At 58.0% G+C, this 20,276-nt stretch overlaps 1 protein-coding gene and 1 long non-coding RNA gene across 14 annotated transcripts in view; one reads left to right on the plus strand and one right to left on the minus strand.

Annotated features, from left to right (window-relative positions):
* Positions 1-423: 423 nt before the first annotated feature.
* Positions 424-20,276, minus strand: part of PPP6R2 (protein phosphatase 6 regulatory subunit 2) — an 83,542-nt gene continuing 63,689 nt past the window's right edge. For 8 of the 13 annotated variants that reach the window (XM_072843407.1, XM_072843401.1, XM_072843408.1 and 5 more), the window contains 19 exons: positions 19,093-19,158; positions 17,021-17,133; positions 16,526-16,639; positions 15,108-15,234; positions 13,932-14,084; positions 9,677-9,880; positions 8,443-8,507; positions 6,874-6,989; positions 5,378-5,463; positions 4,969-5,049; positions 4,522-4,619; positions 3,993-4,050; positions 3,706-3,830; positions 3,374-3,537; positions 2,907-3,072; positions 2,735-2,823; positions 2,211-2,364; positions 1,290-1,478; positions 424-1,193 (listed from right to left, as the gene is read on the minus strand). In XM_072843407.1, the coding sequence (XP_072699508.1) occupies positions 1,142-1,193; positions 1,290-1,478; positions 2,211-2,364; positions 2,735-2,823; positions 2,907-3,072; positions 3,374-3,537; positions 3,706-3,830; positions 3,993-4,050; positions 4,522-4,619; positions 4,969-5,049; positions 5,378-5,463; positions 6,874-6,989; positions 8,443-8,507; positions 9,677-9,880; positions 13,932-14,084; positions 15,108-15,234; positions 16,526-16,639; positions 17,021-17,133; positions 19,093-19,158 (2,220 nt within the window). In that variant the 3' untranslated portion in view covers positions 424-1,141. The remainder of the gene's footprint in view (positions 1,194-1,289; positions 1,479-2,210; positions 2,365-2,734; positions 2,824-2,906; positions 3,073-3,373; positions 3,538-3,705; positions 3,831-3,992; positions 4,051-4,521; positions 4,620-4,968; positions 5,050-5,377; positions 5,464-6,873; positions 6,990-8,442; positions 8,508-9,676; positions 9,881-13,931; positions 14,085-15,107; positions 15,235-16,525; positions 16,640-17,020; positions 17,134-19,092; positions 19,159-20,276) is intronic. The other 5 variants (XM_072843400.1, XM_072843406.1, XM_072843404.1 and 2 more) reach the window with 5 other exon arrangements.
* On the plus strand, positions 17,017-18,641 carry LOC140642608 (uncharacterized). Its single transcript, XR_012039036.1, has 2 exons — positions 17,017-17,595; positions 18,242-18,641. It is a non-coding gene; the product is annotated as an uncharacterized lncRNA (long non-coding RNA).

Below are 20,276 nucleotides of genomic sequence, written 5' to 3' on the forward strand. Positions count from 1 at the left end.
CCCGCCTCCCCCTGTGCTGGGAGCCCATGGTGTGTGTGGGGGGTCCACAGGCTGCTGCTTTGTGCCCACCCACCCTGATGGGTGGCGATGGCCATTGAGGTGCACACAGGGGCCGGCCTCCGGGGCACAGGTGTCGTGTTCCCTCCTGTGAGTCCCACCTGCACGAGGAGCCAGCCAGGTGGATGTTGGGCGCTGGGTTCCCAGCAGGTGCGGCTGGTGGTTGGGGGGGGGCAGAGGGTGAACAGCAGATGTGGACACAGGCAAGACAGGTGATGTCAGGTGAGTCGTTAGGAGACCACCCCCCCAGCTCAGTTGTTGGCCTGTGGCCGCCCAACCACCCCAATGGGGGTGCGGTGGGTGGAGGGGGGAGCTGGGGAGGGCCCAGCTGGGGCTCCGGGCTGTCAGCCGCACACCACACAGGGCTGTCAGTAAGAATAACACAACTTTTATTGGGAATTGGGGTCTTGGGTGCCCTGTCAGATGATCAGAACATTAAAAATGGACTCAACACAAAATAATCCTGCAGACCCCCCCAGGACCCCGTGACCTGGCCCTGCCCTCCCACAGGCGCAGACCCCGCCCCACCTGGCACTGCTGAAGCCCGTCTCTGCGCCCTGGTGCCCCCGCCAGGTGCCCCCACTGCCCACTCGGCCACGAGGGGCTTGTTTTAAGGCAGTCAACTTTGCAGCCCAGCTCTGGGCTGGCTCCCCGGGCAGCTACGGCCCTGCACGGCCAGTCCAGCTCCAGACCCACGTCTGTCCCCAGGGCCGGGGAGGCCCTTCGCTCTGGCTGGACACAAAAGTGCAAACACGTGGCTCTTTCCTGCGTTTGTTTAAAAAAAAAATCAGTAAAAACGGACGCTCGGAGCCTGTGGCGTCCATGCCCTCGGGCCGCACGGCGTCTGGGACTGCCCGGCTCCCGGGCAGAGCACATCGGAGGCCTTATTGCTGTAAGCGGAGCTGGGCTCGACGCCCACTCAGGGTCGTCAGGAGAGACGCAAGCTGGGCCGTCCAACTGGTTCCAACTGCCAGCTTTGCCAATGCAGCATTTATTTTAAAATAAAATTAAATTAAAAAAGACAAATTGCATCACCAGGTAGTTTCCTCGATTAAGGGCGCGCCGTGGCTGGGTGGCAGCAGCGTCACACGGGGCCGTTCAAGGCGGCTCCTGCGGGTGGCGGGGAGTCCATCTTCCTGTGGGGGGGCAGGCAGGCACGATTGGAGCTCCTGTGGCTGACGCCCCGCAGCACCCCGAGGTCCCGCAGCCCCGGCCCCAACTGCCCTGCTTACCTATCCTTCGTCCCTGTCCCCAGAACAGCTGCTGTGCACGTGGCTGGGGCCACAGTGGTGACGGCCGCCGGGGGCCCCGCTGCGGTCATCCCGGGGGCGCTGGCCAGGGCAGCGGGGGTGGCCTTGGGGGGCGCGGCCACAGCTGGGGCGTAGGGGGTTTCCGCAGGCGCGGGGGGCGCGGGCTCGAACCTGTGCCAAAGGCAGGATCTGGTGTCCTGGGCCACCTCGGCCAGGGCAGCCCCGCCCCCAGCGGCCTGCCTCCGCGGGCGCTCCTGGGACGGCCAGGAACGGCAGCCTGGGTCACTGGCCTGGGTCACCAAGCCCCGGATGAGCGTGAGCCCGTGGCGGCCCTGCAGCCCCACGAGCACGGGGAGCACCCTGGCCCCGGACGCCCGCGGCTTTTGGGGACCACAGAACCGGCTCGGAGCAGGGCTGGTGCCGAGGGCAGTTGGTGAGGGAGGCTCGCAGGAACCCCAACATCATGGACCCCCGCGCACCCTGAGCCCGAGAGCAGCAGCCCAGCCAGCGCCCAGGCGCAGGGCCCCTCAGAGGCCCTGCCCCGCCCCTCTTGGGCCCCCGCCCACTGCGCCGCCAGGGCTGGTGGGTCTGCGCAGCGCCATCCCCAAGGCCCGCAGCTCCCCCGGTGCGTGCGGTGGGTGCGGAGGAACCGGCAATGCCCCATCAGGGCTCCGGGGCCCAGCAGCTGTGGACACCCCATCCTGCTGTGTGGGCTGCGGGCCGACCTTGGGCAGCCCCAACCCCAAGACCCCGGGAGGTGGCAGGGGGGTCATGTGCTCATCTCCGTAAAACACCTGAGCCCCGGCTCCACTGAGAGGAGTGGGCGTCCCAACAGCATCCTTGCCAGGGGGCTGGAGACGTCCGTGAGCACCCGGGGCCCTGCGTACACCCCATTCCGCACACCTGGGGGCTGACGTGGGCAGCGGGGGGGCCTCCCGGCTGGGACCCATACTGACAGCTTCCAAGGCACCAGCCGTCTTGTCCTCACTGCTGTCAGAAGCCACCAGGGGGGCCTTCCTGGTGACACACACGCTCCAGGCACAAGGGGAAGCCGGGCCTACAGGACGGGGCACAGGGTGCTGGTGACGCCCAGGGAGGACGGAGAGGCCACAGCGCACGGCCTCCAGGCCCTCAAACCCACGTGTGCATGTGTCCATTTCTAGGAACCATACGAGGACACTGTCGTCCCCCCTCAGGCCGGTGGCTCCAAGCCCCTCCCTGGGCCCAGGGTCAAGGATGGCCAGTGAGGTGACATAGTGTACCCGGAGCCCTGGGGAGACCGGCCTGGGCTGGGCAAGCCCTCACCACTGGCCAGAGCTCCTGGAAGCACGGCCGGGTGCAGGCAGGTCAGTGTCCTCAGGGAGACAGAGCCATGGGGCCCAGGACCACGTCCCCCACGCCCTGTGCTCAGAGCCCCTCCTACTCACGGGCTCGCTCTGGGCCCTGGTCTGGGCCGTCCGGGGCATCGCCGTGGCCCGTGTCCACTGGGGAGCTGCATCTGGGCCCCGACTCGGAGCTGCGGAAGGCAAGGCTGAGCCCCCGCCGGGGAGGTGCCACCCCCAGGCGCACACGGGGTGACCTCCCAGCCCGCCCGCTCACCAGCAGAAAGGCTGGAAGTCGGTGAATTTGGCCCAGCCCTTTTCCTCCAGAGCCGAGGGGCTGGAGGTGCTGGCTGCCCACACGCTGGAGCCCACGTCCACGGCCACTCCCGGGGCCGGTGCTGGCGAGTTCCCCGGCTCATCAAACACGCTCCACGAGGTGCCTGCTGGGGAGACACGGCAGTCCAGGCACCCTTGACCTGCAGGTCAGCCCCACAGGGAGTGGTGCAGGGCAGGCCTTCCCTGGTGGGCCTGGGGGGAGGGGGGACGACACCGGCCACCACTGTGACGGGGGCGGGGGCAGCCAGGGTCCGAGCCATAGCACCTGCCGCCTTCAGGGACACTGCCTGAAGCCGGTGCCGAGGAAGTGGGCAGACAGCAAGCCCACGCGGCCCCCAGCACACAGACAGGGCCGCATCCCTGGCCAAGTCCCCTGCCCCTCCTGAACCCCGCGTCCCCCGCAGTTACCTTCCGAGCCACCCTCCAAGCGAGGCCCTTCCTTCTGGGTGGAGGCCAGAGGGGCACCTGCCCGAGCGGCATCCTTGTCGGCTTCCAAACCCTCCTTCCTATCCTGGCCTCCACGCTCCAGGCCATTCTTGGAGCAGCTCTCTGAGGTGTGAGGACCCCCAAACCTGGGGAGGGCACACGGTCAGAGCAGCCACCAGCCAGCTCCGCACGGGGCACCCAGGCGCCGCCCCTCCTGTGTACGCACAGCATCGTGCCAGGGCAGGGCTAGGGGTGTGCACACTGTTCTGCGGCCTCTGCCTCAAGGGGCCTGGGGGACCGGGGGGGCCTCACACCTGGCTCTGGCCGTCACCCGGGCCATGCAATGCATCTCCTTGTCCTCCCAGATGTCATCTTCCTCGTCATCGTCAAAGGGCTGGATGTGGTCACTGCAGCAAGCCTCAAACAGAGCTGCACTGGGCTGCAAGCATGAGCACGCATGTGATCACACGCGGCTCCCAGCGGGGCTCAGCCAGGCAGGGGGCGCTCAGGACGGGGCCCAGGCATGAAGCAGCCCTGTATCTCGGGCTGCCCACCCACCCAGAGCTGGGGACTCACCACCCACCCAGAGCTGGGGACTCACACTGTCCTCATCAGCATCGATGCTGAAATTGATCTCTGCAATCCTGTCGAAGGGGGCACTGCAATACACGGGGGGCACTCAGCACGTAGCCGCCAGGGCCTGCGACACCCCACGGACTGTTGTGCGTGCCCCCGGCTGCACCTCGCAGGGAAAAGAGCCAGGCCCACAGGGGTGGACGTGTCTGCAGGCGGCCACGTGGTGCAAGCAGACAGGGACCTTGATGGAGGGGGTGGCCCCTGCCCTCCTCCCTGGGCCCACTCTGTCCCTGGTCTGCACGGTGATGACTTGCCTTCCTGGAGGTGTCCCAGCTTGGCCCCTCCCACAGTGACTCTGAGTCACACTTGCTTTCAGCTCAGGAAGTGGCCAAATGGCCTCCAGGCCCAGGCAGGACAGGGCCACACCGAGGACTCAGCTCCTCCCAAAATGGACAGGGGACAAGGTAGTGGGCAGTGATGACGGATCCAAATGGGGCTCCCGACCAAGGTGGGCAGCTGGGACACGGTGCCCCGGGCACATCCTGGGAGCTCACTTGACACTGTCATCCTGGTCGGCAAACTCCTCGTCATTGAAGCCAAACTGGTCCACGAAGGTGGCCGTCATCTGCTGGACCTGGTACTCCGAGAAAGCCTGGCAGGGGTGGCGCAGGGCAGGCCTCAGACCGAGGCCGCTCCCAGGGAAGCAGCAGTGCCTCGCGGCTTCTCCCAACCTAACCTCTCGGGGGAACACGAACGCAGGGTCGTGTCCAAACAGCCTCGTGTGTCTCACGATCATCCACTGGGTGGCTCGGGCCCCCCCTCGTTCAAGGGGCTGCACACCTGGCCCCTCCCCTGCTGGAGCCTGGTGCGTGGGGACCAGCACGTTCCCCTGGGCTGCTTCCTGCTGCAGCTCAGCAAGGCGCTGGGCAGGACGGCCTGGAGCCTGAGTGCCGCCGAGGGCGGGAAAGGGCTGCCTGAGTGTGCAGAGCGGCCACACGCACCTGCTGCAGGGACAGCTCATTAGGGAAAGCGCCCTCCATGTCCTCATCCTCACTCGAGGGGTGAAGGTGGTGGGTGCTTACCTGAAACAGCCAGAGCGGGTGGATGTGAGCCCCGCAGCCTGGGGGCTCCTACCCCCGCCCCTCCCCGCGGTGTAGCACACACTGGGCCTGGGGCACCAGGAGCCCCAGGACGCAGCAGGGCGCCTGAGGGGTCAGGGGAGGGGCTGACACCCGCTCTGCTGAGGCGGTAGGGGCCCCAGGACCTGGAGCCGGACGCGGAACCAGGGACCCACTGCACCTGGCTGGGCCACAGGGGTGCACACGCACACACGCACGCTCCACAAGCACCCAGGAGGGCGTGGCCCCAGCGCCAGCCAACACCGAGCAGCAGCACAGCCGAGCCCCTCACCAGGTCCACAGCGTTCCTGCGATTGGTCTCCGCCAGGGTCTCCTCCACAAAGTTCTCCCAGCGCCCTCGGCAGTCCGCGGGGAGCCCTGCAAGGGAGCAGTGCTGGGGAGCCAGGGGACGGCAGCAGGGTGCACAGGGCGGCTGCTGGAAGGGCGGCCAGGGGTCCCGCAGGGGCGCTCGCAGGGCGGGGCCCAACCTCAGCACCGGGGGCTGCAGCCTGGCCGCATCCTCCGCCCTCCCCAGCCCTCTCAGTACATCCCATGCACCTGTGTTCTAGAAAGTTCACAGCTGAGTGACGTGACACCAGGATAGAGAGCTGCTGGCTCACCTCCCGCACCCCAAACTGTCCCTCCGTGGGGAGCCTCCTCGGGCCAGACACTAGCCTGGAGGCCATGGACCGAGCACAGCCCCTTGCTCCCATCCTGGACGGCCACCCAGAGCTTCTGGCCAGAGGGACCACAGCAAGGACTCTCTTGGGGGCGGGGGGGCAGGCAGCCAGTGAGCCAAGACCACAGGTCTACACCTGCTGCACAACCAGCCTGGAGGCTTCCAGTGTGGCTTCCTCAGCTGCACAATGGGAGATGGGCTGAGCACCTGCCCGTGCCCTCTCCACGATCAGGGCACTGGGGCCCTGCACAACCATCTCCCCACACCCCTGGAGGGACCCCACCAGGCGGCTCAGCCTCTTGTGTGAACACCATTCACAGGGCACAAGATCCCACCCAGGGCTGAGGAGGACGGTCCTGATCGTGAAGCTGCTGTGAACACAGCCCCAGCGCCCTGGGGAGGTCCTGGCTTCTGCCCACCCTTCGCCTCCTCGGCTCACTCGTGCATCCCCCCATCTGCCCACTGCGAGCTCCGGGGCCTCTCCACCCCCCTGCTCAGGCTGGCCCAGGCATCGTCCACCCTGGCAGGGCCACTCGGGCCCTCCCAGCTGCCTGCCTTCCGGTCTAACCAAGACCCCCTTGGGCCCTCTTCAGCTCACAAGGCCCGGCACCCAAGGCCTGTAGACCTTGGCCAGGGCATGAGAGGGCCAGAAAGAGGGGTGAGTGTTGGCCCCAGGCTGGGAGGGTGGCAGGTGTCTCGGGCTGAGGGCAGAGGTGAGGCCCAACCAGAGGAGAGGCTGCCTCGGCTCAGGGCCCACAGCCCCCTCTTGGAGCACAGAGGCCACCTCCCCCGGCTCCCCAGACTTGGCTGGAAAGATCTGCAAAGCTGCTTGAGGCAGAGGGGGGTGGCGTCCAGGCAGGCCTCGGGGTCCCTGGGTAGAGCACAGTGCTGGCTCCGGAGCCACGAGCTGCCCCGCAGGCGCCTGACAGGGTCTCTGGGCACAAGGAGGACCAACCTCGTGACCCAGGCCCACCTGGGAAAGCATGTCCTGATACCACTTGCTGGGGGGGCTCAAGGGCAGAAGGTGGCAGTCAGGGGTCACAGGCAGCAGCAACACCCACCACAGGGCTCCTGCTGCCAGGAGGGCAACGAGGGCAGGGAGGGCTCACCTCGGATGACCTCGCTGATGTGGGTCTGCATGGGGCCCCTCTCTAGATTCTGCACCACTGCGTTGGCGATCCGGGTAAGGTGGCCCATGTTGCCGCGCCTCATGCCACCCGCTGCCCTGAAAGGGAGTGGCAGCATCAAGGGGACCACTGGGTTTTCCTCCTTTCCTCCCTACGCGTCCCCAGGGCCTGACCTTTGCCCCCTGTGGGTCCTTCCTCGCAGCCTTACCTGCGGGCCCCTTCTGTTTGGAGAGCACCTGCTGTGTGCCAGCCAATCACTCCAACCTCACCAGGAAGTGCTAACGAGGCAGATGCCACCGCCCCCAGCAGCAGGGCACGTGGGGCCTCAGCGCCGTGCCCCTCGCCCCACACCCAGACACCCCTGAGCTGTCCGGCTCCAGAGGCCCTCCCAGCTTCGCCCAGGCTGGCTGACCCGAAGGAACACCCAGTGGGGCAGAGGACTTAGACGAAAATGCAGGACATCCCTGCTCTGTGCTGATGGGGGCTGACCGAGCACAACACGGGCAGGACACAGACGTGGGTGGGGCCGGGGCGGCTGGGAGCCAGCCAGTCACGGCCCCCGACTGAGCTCCGTGCACCCTGAGGCCCACAGCCTGGCTGCCATCCACGTTCCCATCGCACACAGCTTTGAGTCCAACGTCTCCCCAGTCACACCCCCGACCCAGCAGGAGGGCAGGTCTTAAACTCCTCCCTGGGTTAGGGAGACGTAAAATGCTCCCCCAGCTACAAAGGCAGCTCGTGGGCATACAGTGGGCAGAGCCACTTCCCACCACACCCTCTGTCAAGCCTGAGCCCGTGAGCCCAGCCTGCTGGAGGGAGCCGAGAGCGCCTGGTGGCACAAGCTAACAGGGAGCGGAGGGCTGGGCCAGGGCTGGGCCAGGGCAAGGCCTCCCGGCCTGTCGCCTTAACCTCTGGGATGTCGTGAACCCCTTGGTGGCAGCATGAAGTCCTCCCCCAACAGGCACCCATGCGCACAAATACACGGACTATACAGATGAGGCTCTGCAGGGGCCTATAGTGGGCGCTGCAGAGACGGGGCCCAAGGAAGGGGAGATGGCCCTGTCTTGGACGTGCACTATCCTGGAGGCGGCAAACTGGTGGGTTCTGTGACAGCAGGATGTGAGCCGTGACCCAGATGAGGTCGGACAGCTCCCAGGAGCTCCCTTGCAGGCCACACCTCGGGAGATCTAGGTGGTTGAGACCTTGCGGCAGGGGTGGGACCACCAGTGCTTCACAAAGCTCCCAGCGGAGTGCAGGAGAGAAAGCAGAAAGTAGCCTCGATGCACTTCTGAGGTTTTGGGGCTCAGTAAGAGAACTGGTTGGTGGCTGGGGTGAGTAGATGGGAGGACTGAGGACACACTGTGGGGTAAGACTGGGGTCTCTGCTGATGGAGGGGGAGGGTGGTGCTGGGGATGGAGCTGCTCTGCCCGTCTCCTCTGGTCACCTGGGGCCCTAACTTTCCCTGGGCGGCAGCAGCTCCAGGTGTTCTCCTGGGAGCAGGACCCCACTCTGGGCCCTCAGGCACCCCCGCAGCACCCTGTGGGTTCTTACTGTGCGTGGTCGTTGGCTTCCCAGGCCTCCAGGATCCTCTGGACCAGGCAGCACTTCTGGAACAGCTGGGGGGAAGGTGACACAGGTCAGGTTCCACAGGCTACCCCCTGCAACCTGCACCGCACGGGTTAAGGGGATACCGCCGTGGGCTCCCTGCTGTCCCTACCACGCAGCAAGGGCAGGTGCTGCCCCAGGCCCCATAGGGCTGCCCAGCTCCACTCCTCCTCCGTGCTGTCCTCCCACCTTTTCTGTCTAGAAGCAATGATTAGGCCTGAGGGCATCCATTGGCTTCTGGGCCAGGATCCTGTGTCCTGTGCCTGCACATTTGTTCTGGGACCCAGCTCACACCCCACCCTACACAGGGTCTCACCATCGGGGGGGGGGGCTCCCTCACTGGGCTCCAGGCTCCTGCACCCCCTTCCTGCTCCCAGCTGTCCACCTCCTGGGTTGCTGTTAGCCTGCACACGGCAGGACTCGCTCAACCACAGCTTCTATGGGGTCTGCCAGGCCCCTGGCCCTAGAGCCCCCGGCCTTCCCAGGGAAGCATCTCTGAGCTGGCTCCTTGACACAGGGAGGGGCGTCTGTGCCACTTCTGCATGGCACAGCCGGGTACATGCTTGTTTCTTCTTCTTCTTTTTTTTTTTTTGTTTCTTCTCCTTAGAAAACGCTAAGGCCTACTGTCTGCCAGACACAAGGCTTGCTGTTCCGGGCAGAGGAGACACAGACACCCACACCAGGTGTGCTCACTCGGGGCCCAGGGAGAGCTGGGGCAGTCCTGGAGGTGAGCTTCCTGCCACGCACTCATGGGGCAGGAAGAGCTGAGGAAAAGGAGAGGGAGTGTAGTTTCCAAAGGTCCATAATCTCAGAACATTTTCTCATGAGAACGGAACACATTCTGTTTCCCTTGCATTTCCCTTCGGGATCTCTCCCGATAGCAGTAGCTCGACAGGATACAGTGGACTGGCCTGGAAGGAGATCCCAGGGCAGCATTGGGCGCCCTCACCCCTCTGGTGAGTGCCCCCCCCTCGGGGCCCTGCCCCTGGTCCCCCAGCACAGCAGCCCTGGCAAACATGGACCCTTCCTGTGTGACCCTCAGTCTCGTGGGTGGAGGGAGGGCAGCACATCGTGCCCTGGAGGGTCGGGGTGGCCATGGGCAGCCTTTGTTGGAGTGGACAGCCACACACGCTGGGCAGGGCCGGCATGCAGGGACGCGCAGGACACTTCCTGGACTTACATGAGTCACCATAGTGTTCTCGAGGCGGCTGGCAGCAGGCTGGGGGGTCTCTGGGTCCCCACTCCCGGGCAGAGGCTCCACCCCGCTCTCCGGTCTGCTGGCTTCTGCCCTGTCCTCCCGGGCAGCGTGGGACAGAATAGCGGCTATGCATAGTTCCACTTGGAAGTGCAAAAAGTTATTCCAAGTGTACTTAAAGAACAGGTCCTGGGGTGAAGAGAGCACAGGGGAAACTCCTTGGACCAGTGTCCTCCTGCAGCGGGACCACAGAGGGAGGGGATCGCCGTGCCCTGACCATCCAGCAGGAGCCCCGACCCTGACCATTCCATCTCAGCCGCGGTGCTGCACTCTCGTTCATCTCTGCTCTCATCTAACCACATCCTGCAGTGGGCTTATCTTTTTGTCCTTAAGTCAAAAGCTTAACTCATTAATTTTTAGCCTCTTTTTCTTTCTCAGGTGTCAACAGGCTGCACCACCTGGAGCATCCACCTTAAATACCTTAAATACATGGTACACATTCTGCTACACAGTATTTTTACTCTTCTTCATCATTTTGTCTTTGGCTCATGAATTACTGGAAGTACATTAAGTTCTCGAACAGGGATTGTATTCAGGGAGGTGTGCACAGTGGACACGCCCTGAGGGAACCCAGTGGGCCCACCCCAGCTGCACAGGCCACTGGCCAGGGGAAGTTAAATGCGGGTGGCTGTCCCCTCCCCTAGACCAAGTGGGCAGCGCAGCCCACCTAGGATTCTGGCCCCATGTGCCAGCAGCACAGAGGGGTGACACAAGCGTGCCTGTCCACATCCCTCTGGCCTTCTCTCACACAGCAGTGACTACGGAAGCCTGTGTCCCAGGCCTTCTGCTGCCCACGAGGAAGGAGGACATGGTGTGCGGGGTGGGGGAATGGGGTGGGAAGATAGGGTATGGATGCCACCCCAAGATAGGAGTATGGGCCCCTCCTTCACACCAACGGTTTGAGCAATGGTTCAAGGCAGGAAGCCCACCTGCCTGACATAGTTCCCAGGTTTACCTTCTCTGCCAGTATAACCCTGAGTGATCCTGGAGATGGCCTCAGATGTTTCCTCATCCTCATCAGAGTCAGACCCACCTCCCAGTAAAAAAAAACAAAAAAACAAAACAAAACAAAACAAACAAACAAACAAAAAAAAACCTAGGCCAGATGGCTTCACTGGTGAATTCTCCCAAATATTACATTTAAAGAAAAATCACCACCACCAATCCTTCTCAAACTCTTCCCCCCAAAAGAAGGAACACTTTCTGATTCTTTCTATAAGGATTCTAAGACCCTATTATCAAAACTAGACAAAGACATCCCAAGAACACTACACACCAATGTCCCTTATGAACACGGATGCAAAAATCCTCAACAAAATATTAACAAACCAGACTCAGCAGCATATTAAGGAACTATGCTCTGTGACCAGGTGGGATTTATTCCTGGAATGCAGGGATGGTTCGACATCTGAAAACCAAATGTAATGTACCAGATTAACAAAATAAAGGGGGAAACACATAATTGCCTCAACTGATACTGAAAGTGTATCTGACAACATATAAAACAATTATATTGCTATATACACTAGCAATAAAAGGAAATCTCAATGCAATAAGGGGTATGTGGTTGGCAAGCAGCAACCACCGCACTCAATGGTGAAGGACTGGAAGCTGTTTCTTTACGATGAAGGATGAGGCAGGAAGCCCACTCTCTCAGTGTTGCACTGGAAGTTCTAACAGCAATTAGGCCAGATACAGAAATAAAAGGTGTGCAAACTGGAAAGAAAGAAGTAAAATTACCTCTTTTCACAAACAATACAATCTTATATGCAGAAAATGCCACAGATTCCACATAAACTGTTAGAGCTAATAAACAAGTTCAGCAAAGTTGTAGGACACAAAACACACAGATTAGTGTATTTCCACACACTAACAATTTAGATTAAAAAATTAAAGAACAATTCCATTTGTAGTAATGTTCAAAGGGATAAAATACTTAAGAATAAATTAAAACCTAGGAAATGAAAAGACTCATACACTAGAAACTACAAACACTGCTGAAAGAAAGAGAACCTAAACAAACGGAACGTCGCCCATGTTCATGGATGGACTGGAAAACTTCGTTTTGTTAGGATGACAGTACTACCCAAACCAGATCTACAAACTAATGTAATATGTATCAAAATCCCACTGGCATTTTTTGGGATAGAAATAGAAAACCCCCCAAAAATTTAAAAAATTAAAAAAAAAAAAAATAGGAAACCCATCCTAAAATTTGTATGGAATCTAAAGGGATCCCAAGAGGCAAATCTTGAAAAAGATCGAAAAAGCCAATCTTGGGACGCCTGGGTGGCTCAGTGGTTAAGCACCGCCTTCAGCCCAGGGCGTGATCCTGGAGTCCCAGGATCAAGTCCCACATCGGGATCCCCAGAGGGAGCCTGCTACTCCCTCTGCCTGTGTCTCTGCCTCATGAATGAATGAATGAACTTAAAAAAAAGAAAAGAAAAAGAAAACATGGGAAACCTTCATGACAGAAGTTCTGGCAATGATTTCTTGCATATGACACCCAAAAGACAATCGATAGAAGAAAAAAATAGGTAAGTTGGACTTTATAAAAATTTACAACTTTTGGGTCAAAGATACTATCAAGAGAGTGAAAATAATCCAGAGAATGGAAGAAAAGATTTTTGAATCATGTATCTGCTAAATTTTAACACAGAGAATATACAAAGAGCTCCTACTACTCAACCATAAAAAAAAAAACCCCAAACAAGCCACTTAATGGACAAAGGACTTGAACAAACGGTTCTCCAAAGATAATCATTAGGGAAATGCAAAGCACGATCCCCAGAGAAATACCACTTCATAACACGAGGATGGCTATTATTAAAAAACAAACAAAACCAATAAACAGGAAACACGTGTTGGTGCGGATGTGGAGAAACTGGAGAGTTCCCACATGGCTGGTAAAACAGAGCGGCCGCTGTGGGAAAGTGCTGGCTCCTCCTGAAGCTGCACAAGAGGACCCATCCATTCCTTGTCTCGACGAAAGAACCGAAAGCAGGGACTCTGATGAGCCCCTGCACAGCCGCGTCTGCCGCAGCGTTACCCCAGCAGACCAGCGGTGGAAGCAAGCAACAGGGTGGCCCATTCTCAACCCTAAGGAAGGAGCCGCAGACACCCGCCCCCACCCGGTGAGCCCCGAGGACGCTGTGGTCAGTGACCTACGCCAGACACAGAAGGACGAATCCCATACGGTTCCACCACAAGGAGGCACATGCAGTGGTCAGACTCGGGGGGACAGGGGAGAGCTGGTGGCGCGGGTGTTGGGGGCGGAGGGTGTGTGATGGGGACACAGCTTCAGTGTGCGGGGTGGGAGTTCTGGAAACAGTGGTGAGGACCACACAACACTGTGAAGGTAGTTAAGGGCACTGAATTGTACACTTAGAAATTATAAAACTGGCAAATTCTGTTATATGTATTTTACCACAATAAAATAAAAGCAGAGAGGGAAAAGGAAAGGAGGCCTCTCATAACTCAACCCCTGATCCGTATCTGGGCTGGGAGTCCAAACACTGGAAGAAATTTATAGTCAGACTTCAGGCCTGCTTCCAAGGCTGGCTCCTTCTGGGATAAAGATTCAATTTTTAGAAGATTCCAGCCCTCCAGGAGTAGAGGCCCTACAGCAAGGCAAAAGACAAGACTGAAGACTGCATCTGCTCATGGCTGACACCTGGGGTGATGCACCCTCCGTCCACAGCAGCTGCCCAGGGCCAGCCCTGCCTGCCTGACCCTCTCCCTCAGGCACCGAGGCTGTGCTGTGGGCAAGAAGCACTAGGGTGGCCTTCTATGGTGGGTGACCAGCAGCTGCTCTTTTAGGACGTTTTATGTTCAAGAGCTATAATGGAAGTTTGACCTTAGGCAGAAATCAGAAAGGAGATGGACTGTATTTCCCCGTTCCCTCAGACTGGGTTTGATCTGCCCTCTGCTTTCAGAGCATCCTCCACGAGCCCATGGCAAGGCCTGCCCGCTGTCGCCCCGTGTGCTTCACCAGCGACCTGCGCGGTCGGCCCTGGGATGGGTCCGGGAAATGGGTCTCTCTGCACAGACCGCATCTGTTCTGGGGCCGAACCAAAGCCTCCCTTGGGTAGACCCTTGTCTGGATGCGGAGGTCCAGCTGCCCGCTCTGCTGGACCCTGCCCAGTCTGCCCACCCACTGCAGACTGCACAAGTCGCTCACCAGCAGTAAGCCCATGGTGTTGAGCCTGCAGAGCTCCTGGTTGATGCTGGGTGTGTTTGTGTGTAGCAGTGCAGCCATGAGGCGGGCACCATGCAGACGGGCATTCCCCAGGGGCTCCTCCAACACGCCAATGGTGGTCAGGATTGCTTTTTTCTACAAACACAGAAGCATCCCCCTTTAGAGCCTTGCAATCAACATGACCACTGCAGGCTTCTCTTAGCTCTGGTGCTAACTGCTCAAAGGGCCAGGGCTACTACTCCATGACATGGCCCAGCCTGGGGATGCATAAGGATGCATACGTGGAGGTTCCTCCAGGCAGCACTGTCTGCAAGAGGAAAGGAGGGTCAGCAGGGTTAGGAACCCCCCCCACTCCCCTTAGCGCCTCACAAAACAGTAAGCAATGGTGGTCCACTGCCCCCAGAAGCCCAGAACTCTCTGGTATCAGCAAATCAAGCAAAGAGATATGCACCTCAGCTCATGAGATGTGTCCAAGGTGGGGCCAGCTCTCTGGGGGACACAGTCTCATCAGGACACTGAGCTAACCCTGCAAACGCGCTCAGAGGAGATGGCTAACAGCAGCCTTGTCACACTGAACACAGGTCTTTCCTGACCCCACGCATGCAGCATGACGTGTCTACCTTCTCATTAACCAAATGTTCCAGAATCCCTACATTCATGAAGCTCACTTTCTAGTGGGAGAGGCAGATGATAACTTGATAAATAAAATAAGCTGTGCAGGAGAGCATGGTGGGTGCTGAGACGCACCCAGGAAAGGGGAAGGGGCTCCATGGTGAGCGAGGTGGCAGGCGGCTAAGTGACTGAGCCCTTCTCTACCTGAGCCGCATGCTGCCTGGAGCTCCTGAGCTGGGCAAAGGCCAACTCTGTGCCCTACCTGACTCCAGGCCCCATGGCCCCTGACTTGAAGGCCAGACCCACAGTTAACGTAGGTTCTCAGATGACCCCTATTTCAGAGCACAAGAGTCATCTGGGAGGGGGGTGCAAAATGTCCACACCCTAGGACTTACCCCAGAGCAGAGATGGACACTGAGCAGATAAAGGTGTGAAAACATGCTCCTGGCACCTGCTTGGTGGTTCTCAAGCAGGGTGCAGGGTCCTCTGCTTGCAAATCATCCCACCCACAACACCCGAACAGGCACCTACCAGAAGTTCACCTACCTTTGGCGGGCTGAGCAGAAGCTGGTGGAAGTCCTTCAGTCGTGGCTCAATGCCATGCAGTACGCTGCTGCTGACGGTACACAGCCCTTCCAGTCCCTGAGAAAAGGAGTCCACCAAGCCCTCTGTCCTGTGGACGAGGACAGCAGATGGAGACACAGGGGACACACCCCCATCCTGTTTCACCCTCCCCCCCGACTTCTCTGCTCATGGTACAGAGAAGAAAAAGGCAACACTGGCCTTTAGAAAACATTCCCAGGTGACGGCCAAGGGCAGCCCCCTCATCCCCACCAGGCAGGCGGCCCCTCGTGCTCACTGGAACCATCTCTGTCCCCCTCTCCCCGTTCTGGAAACATTCACCATGGTTCCCACTCCTTGGCTGAGAAACAGGAGACAGGACGCCACACTGTCCCTCTGGCTTCTTAAAACTAATTTCTCTGAGACATTCATATAAACTTTTTTCAGTTATAGAAAAGAGAATCAGCTGGCTCACCCGTGGTTTTGGTGGGTTTTTAAAAAAATATATTTATTTTCGAGAGAACCATAAGTGGGGGGAGGCACACCAGGGCAGGATGGGGAATCCGAACAGACTCCCCACTGGGTGTCCGCACCCCCAAAATGGACTCAACCCCAGGACCCCAGGTCATGACCTGAGCCGAAACCAAGAGGTGCTTAGCTGACAGAGCGCCCCAAGCATCCCAATCTCTGCTTTTATGGGTCATTTTCACGCTGTCCGTTCATCTCAGCCAAGGCTGGGAAAGGCCCGCAGAGGAGCCCCCACATCCCCTAGAACAGGCCCAGGCTTCCTGAGTTCACGAAGACAAGAACGGTCAACATTCTGGTGGCCTGACCAGAGTAAACAATGACAGCAGTATCATTCTAGTTTTAGGGAATAAACTAACGGCTGCGTACTGGTTCCCAGAGAGCGCGAGAATGAGAAACTGCTTCTAATCTCACTACCAACATTAACTCAACGTCTTGTCATTTTGTTCTTTTGTTGTTGCTGCGGTTTACATCCAGTTAATCCGCGCTGGGGCTTCAGTGAGGCTCCCTCCAGAACAAGGAAATAAGAGAACTAGTCACCCCAGGAGACAGGTCACCACAGCACACGACGGGACGAGCAGAGATGCACGCGCACACACGTGCACACCCGGCACCCCACACCCCTCCCCACATGCTGGAACTGGCCACACCTGTTCCACACACACACACACACACACACACACACACACACATACACACACACGCAGGAATACTTGGGAAGCTGCTGACACTGGTGCCTTCAGACCGAGGCGGGAACACCTTGGATACCCAAGGTCAGAGAGGCTGCGGATTTACTTTTCAATGAGGAGTCTACCCGTGTGATTATTTACATAACAAGTAGTGAAACATGCCACGCAGCCAGGCCCCCCATCACTCACCCAGCCCGTCTGGTCTCCAACAAGGTAAGTAACACCTGAGTCCCACTAACGAGGCAGATCTCAGTCTGGTCTCCATCAAACATGTTCTTCAGAAGCTGCTCCACGCAGTCCTGCCTGTCAGACACACGCAGAGCTCACTGCTGCTGGAGCAGATGCACAGCCCCACATCCAAAGGACCAGCTCTCCTCCCCAAGGAGTAACCCCCCTAAACCCAGAGGGGGCTTTGCTCGGGCTCCAGACCAGGCACCCAGGGTTCTCAGGACATTCCTGCCCCTACTGGCCTAGAGTCACTGGACCTGCCTGGAGAGCCCTCCCAGGAGACACAAGTCTATCCAGTGAGCCAGACGGGCTATGTCACAGCCAGCTCATCAGAATCTGAATCAGAGGCAGCAGCAGCATCTGCTGGTGCTCCAGGCAGGGCCTGGGGACTGCCTAGTGACTCAGAAAGACCCCGCACCCACCCAGCCAGGCACCCATAATGCAGCCAGCACTCACGACTCCAGCACTGCGAGGAGGGGGTCGGGCTCTGGAGCCTCCTGCAGCTGACTGCCCTGCTCTCTGCCCAGCCTGATGATGTCACAGAGGGTTTGAGAGGCATTGGACTGTCTCTGGAAGGAAAAGGAGATGCAGTACTCTCCTCAGCGCTGAGAAAGGTCAGCAGAGCTGCCCCGCTCGCTGCTCAGTTCTCAGGACGCTGGACTCTGAACCGGTCCGTCTCAGAAATGCCTGGTGGGCCTTTCTGATGTCAGAATGCAAATCTAATCAGACCTTTTGCTGTACTGACCGATCCCCAAGAGACCAAATGGGGCTCTCTTAAGGGTTAAATACACTACACAGACATTGCTCCACCCCTGGAACCACTGTAAGATACACTGTATATATGACCTCGTTACTGATACTGTATTTCAAATTCATACTTTAAATATTAAAACCTAGCTGGTAACATTCAGGAGAAGTCCTACAAGCTAATGGAAAAAGGCAGGTGCCACAGAGAAAACAGGAGGCCTCGACTCTTCTGGGCAACACTAATCCTTAGCCGGTGAAGACTGGATGGTGCCCTTGCAACACTGGTGAGTTTAGCAATGCAGATAACTGACTAGAGAGAAACTCGGCCCTGGCTCCTCGCCGGGAGCCTCAAAACACACGGCACTGATGTGCGTCGTGGGGGCTCTAGGCTAAAGGAAGTACATGCAGGACTATTTTAGGGAGAAATGAAAAGCAGCCAGGTGGTCCCTGTGGTCTCACCCCTGCCTCTAGCCTGGGAGCAGGCCAGTCAGCCCCCAGCACTCACACAGCTGGAGGGGCACCCCCTGGTCTGGAGCATAGGCCCCCTCGCCCAGCTGTCCAACAGGCACACAGGAACAGAAAACAGTGTGGCCGGGACACAGAGAGGGCTCACACATGAGTTGGCATCACTGTTCTCAAACTGCTGAGGGCAGGAACGTATGTTGGCTTTTATCAGGCACAGAAAGGCCTATCAGGATATACTCCAAACTCTCAACAGTGATTCCTGCAGGGAGTGGGCAGGGGGCCAAGACAGGAAGCCCCACTGCCATCCCACATGCTTCCACACTGGCAATGGGGGCCTTCCTCCCAGAGCTCACACCCTCATAAATCCCACCTCCTCAAGCATAGGCTGGACCCAGCCACTCCCTCTTAGAGAGCAGAACACACCCACAGTGCACTGTCCCTTCTTCTTCTTCTTTTTTTTTGAAGATCTTATTTCTTTAAGAGAGAGAGCGAGAGTGAGCACAAGCATAAGGGAGGAGCAGAGGGAGAGGGAGAAGCAGACTCCCCGCTGACACGGGGCTTGATCCCAGGACCCCAGGATCATGACTTGAGCCAAAGGCAGACATTTAACCAACTGAGCCACACAGGTGCTCCTGGACCATCCCTTCTAAGATGAGTTTGCAGAAAAAGGACTGCCATGATGCTTACTCCAAAGGAAGCCAGCAGCATGTTGTGAGCTGCCCTGCTGGTGACCATGGAAACGGATCCTCCCCCCGCTGAGCCTGGGACCACGGTCTTGTGACAGACCATAGGCAGAGCACCCACTAAGCCACGTCCAGGTCCCTGACTCATAGAAACAGAAATAAAAACATACTTTCTGTTACAAGCAACTAAGTTTTGGAGTAATCTGTTACTACTCAGCCAGAGATGAGGTAACTAATTTAGTTCTGTTATTTTTTACAAAATATAGGTATTACTTTTTTATTGAAAATAAATAGTCCAGAAGTCAGTGCTTGGTTAAAGGAAGAAAAGCATCTTGGGATCCCTGGGTGGCGCAGCGGTTTGGCGCCTGCCTTTGGCCCAGGGCGCGATCCTGGACACCCGGGATCGAATCCCACGTCGGGCTCCCGGTGCATGGAGCCTGCTTCTCCCTCTGCCTGTGTCTCTGCCTCTCTCTCTCTCTGTGTGACTATCATAAAATAAAGTAGAAATTTAAAAAAAAAAAAAAAAAAAAAAAAGAAAAGCATCTAACTGGTCCTCATCTGAGGAAAGGGGCACGTGCCCCCACAGCAGCAGAGAGCACTCTCCAACAGCCCTGAGTGAGGGGCCATACTCACATCTTCATCCTGACTTGGATGGATCAATTCTACAAGTCTCTGGATGATCTTCTCTTCATTAAGCCACTGAAAGGGAAAAAGAGGCCTGTTAATGATGCTGTTCACATCTAACTCAACAGAAGGCAAGTCCCTCAGTGCAGAAGAAATCCACATGCCAGGTTGCAGGGACAGAGATTCTTTGTCCAACACATGTGTCCACTCAGACCCAAAAAGAAGTAGTAGTGACCCAAAGTCCATGAAGAAGGGAACCATGGTCCTTATGTCCCAGTGCTGGACTCTTAAACATATTGTCTTCAGGAAATCTCTGAAGACAGAAGGGGCTGGAGCCTGGAACCACTCAAGCACCAGCAGGGCTCTTCCCCAGGGCACAGCCTGGCTACACGTGGAGGTCCTGCTGTGCTCCACTCTCTGTGGCACTGGGGGGCCTTTCCAAGACCAGAAGAAGCACAGAGGCCTGGGGCAGCAGCAAGGGTGCTGTGAGGACTAAGAGTCCAGCACCGTTCAAGGCCCAAAGGTGCTGGGCACTCAGGAAAGGCTGGTGCACTTCCTCCTCCAAACCTGAAAGATCTGCCTCCGTGGCTGCTCTGCAAGGAGTTAATGCAGGCGTTTTGCTGTTAACAGCTGACACTGATGCTGCATTCACTACCCCATGTTAGCTATCACGATTAATCCTTTGCAGAGGCACTTCTATGATGAACCTGAGCGTGAGGACGGCCACCTTGATGACAACTGTCACCCGATGCCAGGAGCTGGGAAGTGGGTAAGAAGGACCAATGCTTTATTTTAAATTGCATTACAAATAAAACCTGCCAAACAGCAGTGAACAGCTTATCCAGCACTGATTTCCTGGTTTCTCTGAGATTAGAATTCTCCAGTTTTCTAGGAAAGCCCTCAGGGAGCTATGACCACTCCTCTCACTGTGAGCCTGTCAGGGCAGACACATGCATGGACTCTAGGACAAAACACAGGCCTGCTTGGTCTTTGTTGCTCTCCCCACATGGAATCCTTGTCAGCCAGTGCTTTGCTCAGAGGGTATGTGCCAGGCGTAGAGCCGGGGCCTGGGGGGCTGGTGAGGAAAGCCCTCTTCTGCTTCTCCACCGAGTGTCAAGAGGAAAGCAACACTCTGCACTTCTCTTCTGAACAGTCTGAGGCAGTACAGCAGCAAAGGTGCAGGTCACAGACCC

The sequence above is a fragment of the Canis lupus genome, chromosome 11, assembly GCF_048164855.1.
Source record: "Canis lupus baileyi chromosome 11, mCanLup2.hap1, whole genome shotgun sequence".
NCBI lineage: Eukaryota > Metazoa > Chordata > Mammalia > Carnivora > Canidae > Canis > Canis lupus.